The sequence below is a fragment of the Amblyomma americanum genome, chromosome 11, assembly GCF_052857255.1.
Source record: "Amblyomma americanum isolate KBUSLIRL-KWMA chromosome 11, ASM5285725v1, whole genome shotgun sequence".
NCBI lineage: Eukaryota > Metazoa > Arthropoda > Arachnida > Ixodida > Ixodidae > Amblyomma > Amblyomma americanum.
This window is the reverse complement of record NC_135507.1, coordinates 95,003,469-95,023,942: the sequence shown is the minus strand read 5'-3', so window position 1 is coordinate 95,023,942 and position 20,474 is coordinate 95,003,469. Positions and strand designations below refer to the sequence as shown.

The 20,474-nt window shown below is 48.6% G+C and overlaps 1 protein-coding gene across 3 annotated transcripts in view; it reads right to left on the bottom strand.

Moving 5' to 3' along the window:
- Positions 1 to 20,474, bottom strand: part of LOC144110716 (deubiquitinating protein VCPIP1-like) — a 95,220-nt gene that overhangs the window by 64,392 nt on the left and 10,354 nt on the right. For all 3 annotated transcript variants that reach the window (XM_077643784.1, XM_077643785.1, XM_077643786.1), the window contains exons 3-5: positions 11,667 to 12,112; positions 9,723 to 10,053; positions 4,027 to 4,269 (exon numbers count right to left, since the gene is read on the bottom strand). In XM_077643784.1, the coding sequence (XP_077499910.1) occupies positions 4,027 to 4,269; positions 9,723 to 10,053; positions 11,667 to 12,112 (1,020 nt within the window). The remainder of the gene's footprint in view (positions 1 to 4,026; positions 4,270 to 9,722; positions 10,054 to 11,666; positions 12,113 to 20,474) is intronic.

Sequence of the window (20,474 nt, the reverse complement as noted above, 5' to 3'; positions counted from 1 at the left end):
ACTTCCAACAAATTTTATTTCACACATGCAACAGCACAAGTGATGACGTGTCTTTGATGTATATATATGTTGCATGTGTGAAATGATATTTGTTGGAAGTTAGCGCTCGTGTTGTTCGTTTCTTCTGTGTCCTGTCTACTCTGCGCTATAGTCTCTTGCTTGATCATGCACCAACAAGCCCAAAAAGCCACGCTTTTGAGCTTCTCATTACTATTTGGAAATGAACAATAGTGCACTCTAAGGTCGACAATAAAAAAGGATGTGCCCCCATCATCGTGGTTTTTTACTTATGAAAGCAGCTGGTGTTTGCAATACCCGTTTTTTACTTTCTGGCTTTTTCCACCTTATAGCTTAGCCTTTAGTTAAGCTGGCTTCACTGTATTTAATCCAGAGTAATTTATCAACACAGGCAAACCTCAACTTGCCCTCAGGGTCCTTCTAAACAGGTTCTGCAGTACTTCCGAAAATCACCAGTAAATCCTCCCAATCGCAGGATAACATTCTTTGATAACATCAGTAAATAATATAGATGTCCTACCTCTCATGGTAGACTTGCAATCACACTCCAAAAGCATGTTTTCCATTTCCTCTCACTTTCCATATCGTCACCCATTCTTTTCTACCCGGTATAGACAAGCGTCAGGCCGTGGCGTCAGAGATGCGGCGGTGCTGGCTTCAGCAGTGACTTTCGTTGTGTAGGCAAAAAGCGGGACCTTCCGCATTGGGTGCGCCACGCTCGCGTGTTTTTGGGCACAATTCACGGTGTGCCGACAAATTGTGGTGCGGTTGGTTGAGCCACAATGCAGAAGAAAGGAAGAGGCATAAGTTTCTACAAGTTTATGCAGTCAGATAGGTGCGAATGCGACGGACAGGGGTCGAGGAGCAAGAAAATTAAGTTCAGTGACAGATCGGCTTTGCGGGCCATTTATTACCGCCGAGCTCGTGGGTTATTACGCTGAGCTCGTTTCGCCCGTTGTGTTATTATATTGCGTTTCTGCATTCAAATCTAATAAGTTGGTTCGTGCCTCTGAATTCGCATCATTGCTGTTCGGGTGCGTGGTGAACAGTGCTAAAATCAAGTAACGCCTGCAACTCATTCTGTTGGGCTCTCAGCATAAGTTTAGGCGCGATATCCCGTGTGCTTGAGATCGTAAGTTGAACGCAGGGGGCCATTTTTAGATGCTCATCACCCGTACAACGTCCCGAGCATCCCTTTAAGCAAAAAAAAAAAGACAAAAAGCTGCCGGACTTGGGCAGTAGAAATCACGACGGTTTTTTCTGTTTTCATTTTCTGTTTTCAGGAAAACGTCTATGCATGCGCTTGTGGAGCTCTTGGATCGCATTTGCCTTATTCAAAGTAGCTATAGTGCTCATTAATTTCCAAGGTCTCTGGAGTGAAGCGGCTCGGTGAAAGTAGGAAGCACATTACAAGGTTCGTCGTGTGAGAAAGCCGATTCGCGTCGTGCATCACGTCGTCCTATCTTGCACTAGCAATCAGATATGCTTTATCAGCCCATAAGTTGAGAACTGTGGATGATTAGTTCCTCCCCATACCTCGCACTTTTATCCGCTGTATAGTGCTGCGCTTATACAATTGTTGCGAAAAAGCACTTGATGTAGGGCTCCGCCTACTAATTCCGTCTGGCGAACAGGCTGAAAAAGTGCACAACTCCTCTCCGAGTATCAACAAAAAATTTTCTAGCCACAAGCGGCGTGCACGCTTTGAAATATTCGCATACACCAGCTGGTTACGAAGGCAGCGCCGCTTGGCGCAGTGTAGGTGTGCTGCGTTTTTGCCTACACCCTGCATCGCTGCCGACCGCAGCGCCACCTTTGTTTACAAACATGACGCTTGTCTATAGTGCAATATGTATCCACAGCTCCCTTCTTCTACTGATTATGCATTTTTGGCACACACAACCACGCAGAGGGAAGCGAGGAGAATGCACATTTGCTCCACAACAGCAAGATGACTAAAAAATACACCAGTGACGCACCAATCAGCATCCAAACCGGCGCACAGCTGGCCTTTCAGAAAATGAAACTATACGGCTACAAGGCGACTGATTGACGTGACCCACTTGCAGCACGTCATAGATTACCATATGGAGGAGCCGAATTTTCAGCTCACGCATCTGACCATGGCCGCCGCTCTTCCATGTGCTGGTTGCGTTGGAGCAAGCCAAAAAGTTTGAATGAAGCAAATATAAAAGAATCCACGATACGAATTACGCAGCTTTCAAATGTGACTAAGAAGAACGTTTTGTCGGGCTAGTTGGCTCAATAATTCATACATGCTAGTTGCGCGAAACACACACACTCATCCCGTACCCTGCCTTTGTGTGTGTGTTTGTTTCGCGAACTACCATGTCTGAAGCAGCTTTCAAATGCATTGAAAATACAGCCACACAACCAAAATTTTGAAATCTACTTGAAATAACAAAAAGTTCGATTCATCAGTTTGAATTATTAACAGTCTGCTGTAGTAGGTATCATTTGGGGCGGGTGTCACTCTACTGCTCAGAATACGAAAGAAGCCAACAATCATTGAAACCAACAAAACACAGGGGAACATTTTTTTTTTTTGTGGTGGTGCTCATCAAGTCTGAAATTGGCTGTCCAATTACCGTATGTACTCGTTTAAGGGCCGCACCTCTAACTTGGCAGCTGGTAATTTGAAAAAAAAAAAAGAAAGGTCACCTGAAAGAATCGATTCACACAGGCTTCCACGTGGTATATTTCACTGGGAGCTGATAGAAGATAACTACCTGCGACACTCAATACAACAGCGCACGTGCTGTCCCGCATGCCAGACTCCGCCTGGAGCTGCAAACATGCAGTGCCTCAGCGCTGCTAACTGGTCTTGTGCGCTTGGTGTTTACACCAGAATGGACACAATGTTGTGCTGCGCAAAAAACTAGAGTGGGGAGTATCCACGCTAGCGCACGTTTCCTTGCAGCGACGTCGCACCCATCAGACTCGGACAATACACGCCATAGTAACATGCCAATCGCCCAGTTTGGTTGGCCTAGTGTGCTCCGCACCGAAGCCGCAGCAAAAGTGCTTTAAAAATCATCACGATTTCTCATAAAAGGTCTAACCCTTGCTACGAATTCACCATTGCACAATAATCTCGCAATAAAAATGAACACATACTAATTGATTTCCGCAAGGCCATCGACAGTAAAGCACGCGGGAAAGGCAGGCCAGGTGAACGCCACTTCATGTCGATGGCTGTGGGTCGCACAAGTGGCGCGCCGCTCCAAACAGTCAGCCAGGCCAATGATCATTACCGTGAGTCGAGCATAGGATCTTGACCATAGCTTAAAATCACGTGCTATTTGCCAGTAAACTAATCTGGCAACCTGTTTTACTCTGCGCTCTGGCTGTCGGGAGCACTTCCAATCATCCATTCTTTCAATTCGTTATATCTAATTGAAGGATCTGACGGAACTGTGCTAATTTGTCTTAAAAATGCATGTTGAAGCTTAAAAAAAGGACGCATTATTGGGGCTCTGCTATAGTCAGAAAAATTTTACAGAACAATGCTGGTCCTGTGTAAGGGCCGTACCTCATCAAAATCATAGAAAACAAGTGCAGCTCTTACAAGAGTATATACAGTATTTTAGGCAAGTTATAATTTTACACAAGCAGAGGAAAAGACAACCACATGCTGCCAGTAGGATCCAAACCCCCAGCCTTCAGATACTATGCGCACTGCTCTACCAACTGAGCAGCGGCAGCGGCTGTCTAAATTTCAATGTTGAAATGCATTCATTTTACGTGGAGCCTAACGGTTTTCACCAGTTCCGCCACCAACCAAAGCAAGAGAGGCCACGCAGACTGTGGTCAAATAGGCAGGGTGGCTGTCGTGAAAGAGCCCTCTTACGCTACCTGTACCACCAAGACCACCATGACAGAGACCCTCGTTATGCTGCTGAACTCAGTTACTTTGCCAATTTCTACTGAGGACAGATCGAGGCCCAAATGATGAGACAAGCAGACTGAGCTGGCTCCTTCGCTCACCGGTTCGCTTGTAGACGCAGTGGTGGACATCAGCAACAAGCGTCGGGTGCACACCATACTTGCGCTGGAAGACGTCGTCCATGGCAGCCGTTAGCCGCAGCAGGTAGCCCTCAGACAGCTGGTAGTCGCCTCCCACTACACAGCAGCCACTGGTGTCGAAGTCCATGTACGAGTCAACCAGGCTCTGAGGCACCCCCCACGCCTTGGGCAACAGTGACCGTGGCAGCCTCGGCAGCTTGTCTCCTGCAGGAGGCGTGGGCGACAGACAACTCTTGCTGCTATTGTGCGTACAGTTAATATGCCATTTGCGTGAACACATGATCCACATTTACAGTCGCCATATAGATGAAATAAGAACTTATACTTCACTCCTTAAAAGCCATTCATAGTGTGATTCCGGCAATGTGACGCTTTAAAGCCAGTCAAATGAACAAAAACGAAGGGTGTCTGAATACATTTGAACCCTGTTTATAAGAGGCATGACTGCAAGAGACAATTGGGAATAAGAAAATTCTGGCCCACTGGGCAGGCCACCACCCATCTTTCATTTTCTAATCTTAAATTACCTTTCTTAATGGACAGCATGTATAGATGACTTGGATATAAAGGACTAGTTTTTTAAAGGGACCCAGAAAGGGGGTCTCAATAAAGGTGTGATATGTATGTGATTTTAAACGACGACGGTTGATAATTATCCCCCAGCAAGAACTATTTTAATGCAATTTGTGGAAGCTGAGTTATATGCAGACAAAATTTGAACTTCCGTGCCTTCGCGCCTTTCCCTCTCCTCTAGCACGCCAAAACGGCGGCGCTCCTCCGCCGGCCCCACTCACTCGGCCCCTTCCCCATCTCCGCCGCCTGCGGCGCGCACGGAGTGGCTGTGGCCACGGTGGCACGTGACGTCTGAAAGAATTTGGCGCTGTGAACCAATGATAACCCCCAGCTGCTGACGTCATGTGCAAGACGTGACGTCGTCAGCCAGGTTTTCGTGCGAAAGCCCGGCACCGCGCGTCGCTGCGAGGTGCGAAAGCGGGTATTTTTAGAAATGTACTGTAAATTTCCCGCTCGCTTCTGAGGTCTCGTATGCGGCATGGACGCCCGGTGGCCTGTACTCTACATAGTGCAAGCATTTTAAAGCCAAGCTCAAACACCTTTCTGTGGCCCTTTAGTACTGAACAACAGTACTGCTTACAAGGAACAGACATACTGACTTAAATAGTAGAAGTTCTCCTAAACTACATAAATGCAGTGCCACTGCTCACAAACTGTGCCTACAGCGGCAGCTCGCAGTTGGCTTTCCTGCTCATGCCACTCCTACGACCAAGCAGCTGTGAAAAAAAAGACCATTAACCAGCAGTTTGCACAGCCTGCATGTTATACCACAACCAACAACCTCTTCCTAACATACCGCAATGCACAACCCTCGCCGGCGCTCTGCAAAACAGAATTCCAACGTCGTAATAAAAACGGACACATATTGCCCCGACTCCTGTCTTAGTAGCATGGCAAATATACGGAGACCTTAGCGAGCTCACAGTGAGATACAATGCGAGCTGTTTCAATTCCTTTTCTCTTTAGGCAGTAGTGGCCACGTATACGTAATCAATGCGATTACATACCCAAAGCAGGCACGTTCTTCACTGTCAGCCGTGTTTAGCCCGCTTCTGTGCCACTACAAGGGGTTCCTTTTGTTATAATCAAGTGCCCGGTCTGCATACTAATAGAGTCTGCTCTTTGAAGTAATACCACATAGAAGGCTTCAACTTTTACAACTCATGATCACTACATTCAAAGTTTCACTACTTTACGTCAGACACCATTTATCAAAATGCTACCACATTTTTGTGACTTGTAGTTACCAAAGCCTAACTCCTTACCACAGTTAGCAAAGCCTGAACTTCGTTATGTCGCGAATTGCGTTACATTGAGGTTTTTGTTTTTCAGTGGTGCAAATAATCTTGAACATTCCTAAAACCTTCACATTCTGCTTTATTTTGTCCATGTGTGTTCATGATGATATTACAAACGATTTTAGAAGAAGCACCAAGCAAAACAAGCGGCGAGAGTATTCCAGTAAAGCTTCTTTACCTCGAAATCACATATCTCAATATCGATTCAGTCAAACTTTTTTGCAGAGCCAAGCCACCGATGGAAATGGGACGTGCAAGCAGGAGGTCCCGGCATAATGGTGCAGTTTGGCTTGCTTTGTACACCATGTCACCGACCATGTGTGCACGCTTGCTGGCGATTTACCAACTGTAGACTGCGTCCACAATTCACGGGACTGGGTGTTATTGGTGTGGATTGGTCTAACGGGCTTAACATCCCAAAGCGACATCAGCTATGAGAGATGCCATAGTGGAGGGCTCAGGAAATTTTGACCACTTGGGGTTCTTAAATATGCACTGACATCGCATGGTACTATCGCGCTCCGCACAGCTACACCGCGCAAGCACTCTGACAGGCGCTAGCGTGGTGTAGTTCATACTGAGCGCAATAGGATATGGTGCCTTGGGTTTCACCTCCATCGAAATGCGGCCACCGCGTACTCAGGATCAGCAGTCAAGCACCCTAACCACATCACTGAGCCACCACGACAGGCCAAGATGGCCACGAATTATACCAAGCACTGCTCACAAACGGGAAACTTTGACTGTACAAGCTTTGCACAAGGCAATCCACTTCAGCCATGAAGCTAGTCAGCCAAGAAGTCAGTTTTTTAACACGATAGCATTAAAAGCCCCATTCTCCATCAAATCCTGTGTCGGCATTGTCGGCACTGTGAGCAAAAAATAACTGCCGTGGCTCCGGCACATGGCCCCAAGAGAGCAACCTAGGAGGCTGGTGAGCCACCTAGGTCATGTGACCTTGCGGAGTCATCACAACCTGCCCACCCGATAGCAAACTGCCCACCGTGGCATATGGCAGTTAAATTAATAATTGGTTGCTCGGGAAGAGCAACCTGGGTCGCACAAGGCCACGGAGGAAGACTATTTAGGAGTGGAAACTCCGCTGTCTGCGGCGACCAGAAAAGGTCACAAGCCCGTGGCGCCACTATCATGCTGGCGGCGTAAGGCGGCCTGGAAAGAAACTACTGCCGTTTCGGCTGCCAAGGCAACCGGTCAAGTGTGTTGCTTCCTTTCGGCTGCACGCGCCTATGCTCACCTTCTCCTTACCTTCTCCCTGCAACACTTGTAACTGCTTTTGCAATTTCGAACAAAACACCTGCGCCCCATCTTAGTCTAGCAAATTTCGAAGGAGGCCGTACTGCGCGTAGGAGCGCTGTTAGTATTACGGCCCTCGAAGAGACACCGACAAAAACTGTTGCTGTTTGACTTAAGGGCGCAGAAATACAACTTCCCGGCGTGCCTGCTGAAGCGAACACAAGTGTCGTCTGCTTGTCGTCTGCTTTGAGCGCGCGCCGCCAGAGAGCGCACCGGAGCCGCCTGCCCGGGCGCTGCATTTTTTTTTTTCCTGCTGCTTCTACGAGGCGCCGCATGGTGCCGCTACTGCATGCGACCCAGTCGGCGCATACAATTGTGACTTTATCTGGCCGCCTGCGCTTGCTCGCACAGACGGAAGTTTCACCTCCTGTATTGTCTTGCTCCTTGCACAAGGCCCACCGCGCCTGCCATCGCAGAGCAGTGGTGCATCGCTTAACCGCAGCACCACTAAGCCAGGAGGGCTATGAAGACTCCCGCGGATCTATGAACACAAAGAGAATGATATCCTGCATATATGAGAATTAAACAATTATTCTATCGCGTCATAACCTTAAGGCAGAGCTTAAGTGTCCCATCCAATTTTTTTGCCAGATGTACGCTCAAGAGTGTGTGGTACGTGGTGCTCATAGGCTGCTGCCTTGCTACCACTACGAACACTTGTTTGTTGGTAGCAGTAGCAATTATGTTTTTCCAAGTAAAAATATTTTAACTCAGAATTTGCCCAAATCTGCCTTTTGTGCGCGCAAGAACTTCATTGCACCAAACCTGTAGCATGAAACTACTTTGTTAAATCAAGAAAAAAAATACATGCATTGCAATAGAAGCAAGAAAGTGGAATGAAATAAAGTTTGTTGCATCACAAACTCCATTATATCAATGTTCAACTGTAAATGCAGGAGAAATCACCTTTAAAACGCTCATAGTAAATACCATCACTTGAAGCCACGAAGAAAGATTTCGCGACCGTATTGATAGCGCAACTGCGGTGGCAGCCGCCTCCGCCGCAGCTCGCACAATGTCACTACAAGATGGGTGGGGAGAGTGACAAGGGAGTAGCTGGAGGTACCATGGCTGGGCTACAGGAAAGCATATGTGGTTGCACTATCACTACTAGACCGGCCGTGGAGGCAGCTGCTTCTTTCCGCATGTTCCCACTCTCGCTGTGCCCGCCAGCATTGCCCCCGGACAGGCACTCTATGCCATGTGTCACCAACACTCCCTGCCATCCCCTCTCCCAACGCACAAAAGCGCAAATCATTCGAGCAACCACATGGATGTGCACTGCTCATTGCATGGCTTTTTTGCTATGACCTATTATTCTTTGATGCTCCTGAGCATGAACTGTTTTAGTGCCATGCAGTGTGACGCTCCAAAAGTGGAAGCAGTGGAGACTGCTGTGCTTGACATGTATATGTGTCGGCGATGCTGGAGCACGGCGCATTGTGTCAACTGCCATCACTCATTGCGATCGTAGACGTTTCTCTCACGTCAATTCATGTTTTACCGCCATGAAACTTCCGCGTGGTTTGGCCAAGTTTCAAGCAACTCACCACTAGCTAACAGACAGATGGCATAGCGAGTTCATTGTACCAATGTCAACCGCTGCAACATCTTGATTATGAGTTCTCAAATATACACACACTTCAATAGGGACAGTATTGAGAAATTGAGAAACTTATTGATGATGCGGAATTCACTACATAAAGGTTTGTTACATCTAGGTTCAACTAAAACAGAACATATTTTCCTCGCCTCCTAAGGTTTCATTCAAAGAGAGTGCGCTTTACAGACAATGATGAACAAAATAAAAGTGGTGTGCAAGAGTACACCAGTTTCTTTTCATGGCTGTGCTTTGTGGGGAAAAAAAAAAAAGAGTTCTGCGTTCAGTTCAGTTCAAATTCAGTTCCGTTTATTTCAGTCATGTAAAATAGCTGATGAGAAAAAAAAGAAAGCCGCACATGCAGCTTAACAAAGCTCCCATCTCCCATAGCAGTTCAACACGGCAATGGCAGATAACAGTAAAAACAAACAAGCAAAAACGATTATGTACAATATCTTCATAATAGATCACCAGCACAGTCTCTGTACGGTTACATACAGACAAAGGATAGCAGATTAATCACATCACATGGATACTTTGTATATTTGACCATTGGACACTAATCGTAGTTTTGTAGGAACTTATACTGTTATAGGAACTGTCATAACTGTTATTTGAATTACCTATATTCATATTCGAGAGTATCCTAAAAAATTTCGTTTGGTTCACGACTGGTCTTGAGACCAAGAATTTGATATTCGCACGTCCCTAGATGTTAATACAGCAAAAGATTGTTAATTCGAACTCGAAGGGGACCGGAAAGTGGGGTTTTGGCATGACAACTCTAACGGTTATGCCCCCTATGCATTAATTTGTTTCAATGACTGTTGGCTTCCATTCGCGAACAAGTGGCAAAGTCTCCGCTTACTTACCCATGCGGACTCCAACCAGAGGAATGTAGTGGTTCCGTCCCGAGGAGCTCCAGGAAAGACACAGGGGCGGGTTGCGCCGGTTGGTAGGCCCTCCCCGGCACTGGTCGGGGGCACACAGCGAGGGCAGGAAGAGGGCGGCATAGTCCCCGGGACTCTGCATGCCGGCCAGCGAGTCCAAGAGGATGATGGGCCGCCGCAGCACATTGGCAAGGCTGAACACATGGATGTTACGCAGCCCCAGAAGCTCCCCCTCCGGAGGCAGGAAGTCTGGGTCACACTCTGCTATGATCGCCGGCCACTCCTCCTCGTCCACAAAGTCCTTCAGCAGCTCCTGGTCACGTGCAGGCAAGGAAAGCCACTTGTTTGATAATTGGCAAGGCAATAACCACCTCAAGGATTCTTAAACAGAAGCTGAATCGCTTTTTTTTTTTTCAAAATTCAAATGAGCTTCAAGGGTTCCAACCTATGAAACATGTAGGCAGATCATGCCATGTTTCTGTGCACCTGCATGTAAAATGGTGACGCAATTGCCGATTAAAGCCATGACAATGATCGGGCTACCGCATACAGCATTGTGCCAAGCAGAGAAGCCTGGTGGTGATGTCATCTAAGGTTGTTGCACCACTTCCATGCATGTCCTGCCATGCCTCATCAAATGCCACCAAGCAATGCGGCTTATGCTTTACATTCGCTGGTGTTTTCTATCTTGTTCTGGACGCGGCCCCTACACAGTGCTGTATTGTGCAGAGGAGCTTGAACTCCATCGCAGCTTTAATCGGCCACAATGCCACCATCTGAAGTGTTATCGAGTCGAACTCATTATAACAAACAGTAAAAATCGTAAAATAGTTTGGTATAGCCGAAATTCGTAATATAAAATTTCATCAGAAACGCACACAAGAGCAGCACAATTTTATCAAGGGATGGCAACTCCGATTCCCCTTACTACAGAAATAAACTCGCAAAACCATTCTGCCCTTCATAAACACTGTTCAGTAATAAAACAGCATGAAAAAAGGGAGGATGAAGGAGAATGGAAAGACTCTGCTAGTGCTGAATTTCAAGTGAGGTTTGAATTTGCAGGCAAAATTACCCTGCCCTCTGATAGGCTTCAACCCTTGCAGTCTGTTAATAACTGAAGTTTGCTGAAACCGCAGGCCGTAAATTGCACAGATGACATTGGCTTGCGTGTGCCTGTAATGAAACTTCCGCTCAAAGCAAGCACTTGTGACATCTTAACTTCCGCCTTTCATCCTTTGTTTCTTCTATGTTTTGTAACGGAACAATTTCAGTGCTTTGTTGAAGTAGGTTTTGTGGGGCTCAGCATCCCAAAGCAACTCAGGCTATGAGGGATGCTGTGTAGAGGAGCTGTGGATAGTTTTGACCCCCTGGGTTTCTTTAACATGTACTGACATCACAAAGTATGCACAAGCCATTGGCATTTTGCCCCCATCGAAATGCGACTGTCGCGACCAGAATCGAACCCGCATCTTTCGGGTCAGCAGACCAGCACCATGACCACTGAGCCATTGTGCTGGCTACATTTCGTTGAAGTGGAACCCCTCTGAAAAATGTTTATACTGGGGAGAAATCTTCGGATTACATATCACGTTTTGCTAAAAGGAGAACAGAAATGCTTTGGTGTTGCGGAAATTTCACTGTAACAACATTCTCTGTAGCAGGGTTAAACTGCAGCATTTTTTTGTGAATAAAACCAGCAGGAGCTTATTTGCCGCTAGGTGGTGCTGCAGAAGCTATAGAAGGGTATCATTGAGATAATGAAACCATCAATCTCCTGCCCCCACCTGTTTCCTCGTCTCCTAATGCTCTTAACCCTCTTCTCCTACCCCTCTCATATTTCTCCGCTGTGTGGATCTATGCTGTCACGGAAGAGGGCGGTGGTGCCATTGACAGCTGCCACTCTACAACTTCATGCACTCCTACCTTGTATTTGGCAAGGTGCTCTTCGAGGTGCCGCTTCAGGTGGCACCGCAGAGGGTGCCAGAACAGTTCACGGCCCACCAGGGCGCGCGACACAGCGTGTACCAGGCAGTGGCCGTCACCATCCACATGCACAGGCAGCAGCCGGTCCTCGCCATCATTGTGGGCACGCACCAGCGCCAAGGTGCCGCGCAGGTAGGTCAGACTGCCCGACACGTCCCTGCCATAGCCTGCCACATCCACCAACTCGGGGTCGATGCGAAAGGCCCGGCCACCCAGCACACTACAGTCGAAGTGGGCGCCCGCGCCCATCTCCGACAGGGGCCGCGCCTTACCAGACTGCTTGTCCATGCCGTACGTGGTAAGCAGCGGCGATACTAGCTTGCAGTGGTAATTGGAGAGGCCACGCACCTTTATGGTGTCCTCGCCATGCTTGGGGACCAGGTTGCCTGTAGGGCAAAGATGAAGCCAAATGTGAATGCAGCATTTTCAGGCTTTTTACGCAACTTGGAAACAGCAGCACACACAGTCAAACTTCATTCTTTCTCCAACATTACAAACTGAATAGCTTATCTGCACAGCAAAGCAAAGATGGCATAGAGATAGAGCGACCACTTTGCTTGTGATTTTTAATGACCCCTGCATTCCATGAGGAATGTAATAAAGGCTTGTGAATGGATACTGGAATCTTGATGACCATAAATAACAGCTTCACATTTACTATACGTTGAAAAATACAACACAAAAACTTGGAACGATAAAAAATTTCTGCCTGACATTATAAATCACTGTCAACATTTGATTTTTTTCACACATTTTTCTCTAGTTCAAGGAGTATAGACATCTAATTTTTGGGGACACTTTTGAGGAATCCTACATCTAGTTCTTGTCTGTCCTCTAATCTAATCACGACAGCACAGCACATGCCCATCCCTTAGTACTGTATGCACCTCATCTGTCCTAATCTCACTAAGCTCTATGACATGCCATTTAATACTTGAATAAAAAGGCGGCGTTTGTGGTGTCTTCCTCATGTGGTCGTCTTTTTGTGCTACTTTTTTATTCAAGTATGTGTCATAAACTAACCTAGCAACAAGCTTTATTATCCCATTTATTACCCTCTAGTTCCTCGAACAGCACTGCTAGCCTAGCCTCACTGGATAAGGCTCTAGCTTTAAACATTGCCAGGTTCAGTTTCCAATGGTGGCCTGAGGGCCAAGGGTTAATTGGTTTGTTCATAGGAGGTTGTGGCCAAGTACTACACCAGGGTGGCCAAATCCTGCTCTGGTGAGGCAGTGCGTTGCCGGTTCTGGTCACAGAGATCAGGCCGCACCATAGGCCTGGTTATGCAATTGCACTGAATGTGGAGTGTTTTTTTTAGACCCAGTGTAGAATTGCACAGCACCGGGATTCGAACCCCGGTCCTCGTGCAAGCGAGACGGATGCTCTACCTCTACGCCATCCCTGACGAAGTCTGCATGTAAGCTTCGAGAAATCCTCAAAAGCATGTGACGGGCATTCGAACTATAACGCCTTTCATTCGACATCACATCAAAGGAAAAACTTCGCGTGCATTTGTCATCGAACGACACGCTGTACACTCTGATTATCGCGTGTTAACTGCCCAGTAAGTATATGACCGCAGACGATCGATCCTGCCTACTGGCTCTGCTGTGGTCATTGAACTGATTCCTGTGGGCTGTAAGCAGAAAATAATCACGATACGCCCTGCCCAATTGAAGTCTGTTGTCTGCTGGCTGTTAATTGCTGCCAGCAAGCAATGTATGCATAATCTCGACAAACGCGCCTTTCTGCTGGTCGAACGTTTTTCTCGAGGAAGCGCACGTACACTACAAATTTAGCCGCATATCGCATCTGTATGCTATCGCTTTACTGCAGACAGTGCGCACTCGAATGAAACGCGTTACAATCCGGCCTTGTATGTCGGTGCTTCACTGCATGTGTATGCGTGGTGCTCCGCACTGAAAAATTTATCTTTAATGAGACAAATGCGAGGCGATGTACGTATACAGTAAACTGATATTTTAACCACTTGTGGCGAAAGGGCCGAGCACCAAGGTTTACGGCAGTCAGCGACGACCAAATCAGCACCGACCATGGCCGCTGTGACAGCTTTGGGTTAACATATGCTTGTACAGATGCCTCGAGCTATGTGCATGCGAGGGCTTTTAGTAAAGGACGTTCTTTCAATCAGTCAAGCATTTCTCAAAGCATATCCACCTTACCCCGGTGAAGAAAACAAGAATGTGCTTAATACAAGGCATGCACGCGAGTGTATGAGCGTCTACTAAGAACTAGAACCTGTGGCCGCTCTCGAGAAAGGACTCGAATATCATCGTAATATTGGCCGGCCACAAGGAATTAACAGCCGAAATATTCTGTGAATCCGAAATATGCGATCACAATATGAATTGAGCATTTTTGCTTCTGAGGTGGCAAGAATAGCGATACAATCACGCACACATACCTACGCATGCATGCAAAACAAATTAATAAACAGTGAGAACTACTGCAAAAGGCGTTATTGCAGGCGACACACTCAATGTGCACCATGGTCAAGTTGAAATGAACGCCTGCATCAAGCTAGGGATCGTAACAAAACATTGCATGAAGAACCGCAGTCCATCTACTCCATATAGAAATTGCCGCACGCGCTTCCCACTACCGTATTACCTCTCCGTCGTCTGCTGGTTGCCCAAGCGCTGCCAGCACAAAATCGTCCTGGCGAGTCTGGCTGCCCGCTGGCAGCCCAAAACTGCTCAGCCAGAGAAAAACGAATGCGTTCTGGGCCGCCACCGGAAGTGCGCGGAGCAGCCCAAGAAAATCGAGCACCTGGCTCCGCGCTCTGGCAGCCCGCTGCCGGACAGCCAGAGGCGAATAGTCGAAGAGGCCCAGTCTAACGCTTCTGACCTTGAACTGCCATGGCTCCGTTGCGCGTCGTTCCTCATGAAAAATCCCAGAAGCACTGGCGGCAAAGGCTAACCCCCCCCCCCCACGGCCTACCTCCCTCCCTTCCGGCGCGCGGCTGCCGACGACAGCAGCTGACAATAAAAGGCAGAAGCCCGATAACGGTCGTCCAAGCATTTAGGTTGCAGTTTCCTTTTTTTTTCTTTTAAGTTAGCGTAAGATATTAGTGCAGATGCACCCATGCATGTAAAAAATTTATATACACATTTTTTTTTTTGTCCTTTCGGTTGGTTTCAGCAGCCAAGCGCTGGCTATAACGTCGAATATAAGTTTAGGTCATGTGAGGCTTAAAAAAAACTGCAATATAATTGCTGCTGCTCAGTAAAAGCTCATTATTTCAAACTCTAAAGAAATACCTTTGTGAAACCTATTGTAATGTTTAAATCAAATTGTGGCACAATATTATTGCACTTCCTATGATGTGTGCGTCAAGGATAAATTTTGTATTTGTTAATTACATTCCTCCTCTGCTGTGTTAGTATTTGTATCGCATTTCATCACTGGACCCTTTACTAACCAATGGCTATGGGTCCAGCAACTGTTTTGTATTTTGAAAGAAACAAATAAAATCCTTGAATTGAATTGAATTGAACACTGTGACATTCCTTGTGTGCTACGAGGTACATTGTTCGACGGCGCGGCGTAGACGGAAACCCAGGTATTTTTTTGTGTGTGCTACGAGGATCCACGTTCGACGGCGCGGCGTAGACGAAGGGACCCGCCGCCGTGACAGCGGCATCATCAATTACCCAGCCATGCTCTTTGAGTGACGACCAGAACAACCGGACCCGCCGCCGCCGCCGCGGGGAAACAGGCTTTATCCTCCCCAATTTCCGGGCACATTCCAGGACAAGGGAGCTGTCAGCGGGCCAGAGCGCGCCGTACCACAGCCGACGCTATGCGCTACCGCGAAGACAACATTCTTTCCCTCCTTCCCCTTTCGACGTGGGCTATCGCCGGGAAGGCACCCACAGCTTCCCGCCGTGCCTCGTGAACAAAAGCGCATTCCCAGAAGGGCCGTGACGGACACCTGTCATGGCGGACAGGCAGTACTCGCCAAGAATGTGGAAAGACAGGCGCTAGTGAATTAGCTCCGAAGAGAGAGCCTGTGTATACTCTCACTTGAGAGAGAGTGGTGGCGTTTTTGTTTATTTAGTTTGTATTGTTAACAGACTCTGGGTTCGAGGCTAAGCCCAACCCAAGGGGTGGTCCCCATCTCGCATGTTATTTTGGATTGGAGAATTGATGCTTTGGGCGGGCCACTGGAAATGACCGCCCTTAGTCCTCTGTTAATCAAGTGCTTAAAAGCACATGTAAACGGATGCAGTCCAGTCTGAGCTGGGGCTCCATGCTTAGCATGTAATGTGATGCTACTTAGGCACTAACCTGCCCGGTCGATGAGTAAAGTAGTGCAAAGTTTGTTCTTTTGTAAATTCAGTTCTGCTTTTTCCAGTTTAACTCTCTGTATATGTATGTTGTAAAATTATGCTCTGCTGTCATCATCTACAAGCTCGCCTCCTGTTCATCTTCCAAGCCGAACGACACTAGAGGAAGGGTTTGTGAACCATCCTCGAAGAAACGGATGACTATTGAAATTCTACTGCAAGCACGCTCAGGACGACATCGTTCGCCAAGAGGGCCTTCAGCGCCGAAGCCCGACGGCGTGCAGCTTCTGACAGCAACCGCTCGAGCCCAACTCCGGAGCCACTCCATCGCCCCCATGAAGTCGTCGGTACGTAAGCTCGGACGCCCCAGCCTCTGATGTATAATCTTAATCATGTGTAATTATTGAATATACCTGTTTGTTTAAACTGAGCCATACGGTGTCTCTTTGCCTCTCCGTCCCGTGTGGACCTGCGCATTATGGGGGTCATCACACTGGTGTCAGAAGTGGGGTGTCAAAAGCAAATGTCCTCTAAATGCTGTGACATTCATGACTTCAAAATTGTAATCAAAAGGGAATCACGGGACTGATTTGTGGGACTTTTACCCCCATTTGAGAGGCTTGAGGCACTGGAGGGCTTGAAAAAAAAAAAAAAATGACTGTATCTGAGGGAGCTCCCACTCCACAGCCGTCGCTCGGAGCAAGCATGCTGGCATTAGGAAGCGTCATTCCGACGTTTACGGCAGATAAGACAGGGGTTCCAATCTGCGATTTCTTTTCCATGCTAGAAGAGATTGGGAAAATGGGGGGATGGTCCGATGCTCAAATGCTGGGAATGGCGAGGTGTAAGATGGCAGGAGCTGCTCATGATTTTGCCTGGCGAGACGAAAAAGTAAAATCCACAAAATCATTTGCGAAATTTAAGAAGCTCGCGTTTGAGCATTTCGACACTGAACCACGTCACGTGCGGGTACAGAGGTTCCGTGACGCCGGACAGATGGTAGGGGAGGACGTGCGAACATTTGCGTCGCGGCTTCAGCGCCTAGCACGCGATACGTTAAGCAGGGAGGAGGAAGGAGACCAGCTAAGGAAGAAATACGCGGAGGATATACTTAAAGAGGAAATGACCGCTTTGTTCGTGGCTGGTCTGCAAGACCCCGTGCGCCGGTTCGTGCTCTCGCGCAAGCCGAGCAATTTCGACCAAGCCGTGGAGGCCGCATTGGATGAGGAACGAAATGAGGCGTTAACGACAGCCGCAGCGAGAGTACGCGTCATAGAGAGAGCGGTGCTCAACCCTGAGGTTGCTCTCTTGACAGAGCGGTTAGATCGCTTAGAACAGCTGCTATCTCAGCAGGTAGAATGCCAGGTTGAAGCGCGCGCTCAACAGCGCCCATTCGCTGGAAACCGGAGACCGCCACAAAGCTACAGGCGCGGTATGCGAGATTTTGAAGAAATCGTATGCTTCGCTTGCCAGGGTCGCGGACACATCGCCAGGTTCTGCCAAAACGTGCGCCGTGGGGAGCCACAAAGAGAAGCAGGCGAGACACGCCCTAAGCAAGCCTACAGCGGGGCTCCAGATACCGAGACAAAAAACTAGTTAGTCCTCCCCAGCCTGAGGAGCGTGGGGAGGGAGCAGTAGATGATGAGGTGGTGGTAGTTTGTGTGGCCGACGAGGCATGCCCTGTTGTGCGTTGCAAGTTAAATGGTTGTTGTATGGAATTGTTGATAGATACGGGGTCAAAGGTGACATTGCTTAAGGAGAGCAGTTTTAACACGCTTCGAAGGAAGGGGGACCGCGAGGTGTTGAAAGCGTCTGGTGGTATGGCAACCAAATTTGTAGGCATAACGGGGGATCCTCTTGGCATAAGTGGACTCTACCGGTTACACTTCTCTCTCGGCGGAATTGCATTGGAGCACCCCTGCTACGTATGCCTGGACACGGTGTCTCTGCCAAACGGAGTGTCAGGTATATTAGGGCAGGATTTTTTGAGAAAAGGGAAGGTAGTAGTCTCATTCTCTGAGGAAGAGGTTAATGCGGGCGGCTCAAAAGTTCCGTTTTTGAACAGGAGAGGGGCTGAGATTCGCATTACCGATATTGACACCCGTCAAACAGTGGGATCATTGGAGAAGGTATATTCGCGGGTTGCCGTCCGGCTGGTCGAGGAGGCGGTCGTCCTTCCTTGGTCGGAGCACATTTTGTACGCGTTTGTGCCTTCAGATGTAGAGAGTGGCGCCGTGGGAGTGCTTGAGCCGGTCGACTCTCTCAGCAATGGCCTGAAGGCAGCCGCGTGCCTCGTGACAGTTAATGACGCCCACAGAGTGCCCCTACGGGTGGTTAACTGTAGCCAGCAGCCACTGAGCCTTCCCAAGAACAAAACATTGGCTTTCTTCACCTCTGCGATAGAGCAACGTGAGCCCACCGATACGGTACTCGCAACTGTAGAGCATGCTAGTCCTTCGGCTGCTCCAAAGGTGTCGTTCGATCTTTCTCACGTAAAATCCAGGGAGAGGGAGGCTCTGGCTGGTTTGCTGAACGACTACTCGGAAGTATTCGCCACGTCCAACCTGGATTTGGGCTGCTGTGGCGTTATAAAGCACAGGATAGAAACCGGCACTTCATCGCCCGTTTACCAGCGTGCGTACAGGATTCCTTACTCCCAACGTGAGGAGATGGAGCGGCAGGTGCAGGACCTGATTGATCGCGGCATTGTCGAACACTCAAAGTCACCCTGGGGAGCACCAGCACTATTGGTGGAAAAGCCAGATGGCTCGTATCGATTGGTAGTGGACTACCGCAAACTAAATGCCGTAACTCGCATCGATCCATACCCCATCCCCAATATACAGGAGACGCTTTCTCAGCTGGGCTCTGCCAGGTACTTCACGGTAGTGGACATGGCGGGGGGATTCTGGCAGATAGCAATGGATCCGGCAGATGCCGAGAAAACGGCATTCAACACGCCCTCAGGGCACTATGAATGGAAAAGAATGCCGATGGGTCTGGCCAACAGCCCTGCTGTCTGGCAGAGAACCGCTGATGTTATCCTGGCAGGTCTTCTGGGGAGGCTGTGCTTCGTGTATATGGATGACATTATCATATACAGTGACAGTTTTGAGAACCATTTGCGCGATATTGAGCAGGTTTTGGTGCGACTAAGAGGAGCGGGTCTCAAGCTGAAGCCCTCTAAGTGCCAATTCCTCAAAAACGAGGTGAAATACCTCGGGCACGTTGTTTCAGCTGACGGCGTGCGACCGGACCCTGAGAAACTAAGGTGTGTCTCGGATTTTCCATCCCCGACTAGCGTCCGCCAGGTCCGGCAGTTTCTCGGCCTGATCGGTTACTACCGAAGGCACATAAAGGAGTTCGCCAAGCTCGCTAAGCCGCTCACCGCCTTAACAGCAAAAAATGTCGCCTTTCGCTGGGACGAAAACGCGGAGAATGCTTTTGGGGCCCTGAAAAGGAAGCTAATGAGTGCACCGCTGTTGCGCCACCCGGATTTTAATTTGCCCTTCGTTATGGCCACAGATGCGTCAAAGTTCGCAGTTGGTGCCGTGCCATCTCAGGTTATCGAGGGCAAAGAACATCCCGTTGCATTTGCTAGCCGACAGCTGAGCCCCACAGAGCAAAAGTACGGAGCTACGGAAAGGGAGTGCCTCGCCGTTGTCTGGGCAGTAAAGCACTTCAGATGCTACCTTTACGGCCGCAAATTCAAGCTAGTCACAGACTGCCATCCTCTGAAATGGGTGATGAGTGTCAGAGACCCTAGCTCGCGACTCGCTAGATGGAATCTACACCTGCAGGAATACTGCTTTGAAGTGGAGCACAAGTCAGGAAAGACGCATCTGAATGCTGATGCACTCAGCCGCACAGCTGCCGCGCTCTGTGCGTAATTCGGCGGGGTCGACTACGGGGACAAACTCATCTACAGCTGCCGTGGCAGCTATAGATGAGTTTGTCCCCGTAGTCGACCCCGCCGAATTACGCACAGAGCAGTGCAAAGATCCTGACCTGAAGCGAATAATCGAAAGCTTAGAGGGCGCACCGTCTCACCCCGAACAGCTAGGTTATTTCATTGGCAAAGACGGCACCCTGTGTCGGCGCACGAGGCCAACCAGGAAAGGGAGACCAGAGAAAACCGCTTGGGAGAGAGTCGTCATACCTCGGTCGTGGACAGAAAGGGTTCTTCGCGCGTTTCACGATGCGCCATGCGCCGGTCATTTTGGCGTAGCGAAGACACGCAGGCGTGTGGAGCGTTTGTACTTTTGGAGTGGCATGCGACAGGATGTTAGAGACTACTGTGCGAAGTGTCATTCCTGTCTCGAAAGAAAAACACCCAAGGGACGAAGACCAGCTCCAATTCAGCCGTTCCCTGAGGTTTCGGCTCCCTTCGAGCGGACAGGTATGGACATAATGGGCCCCTTGCCCACGACCACTTCCG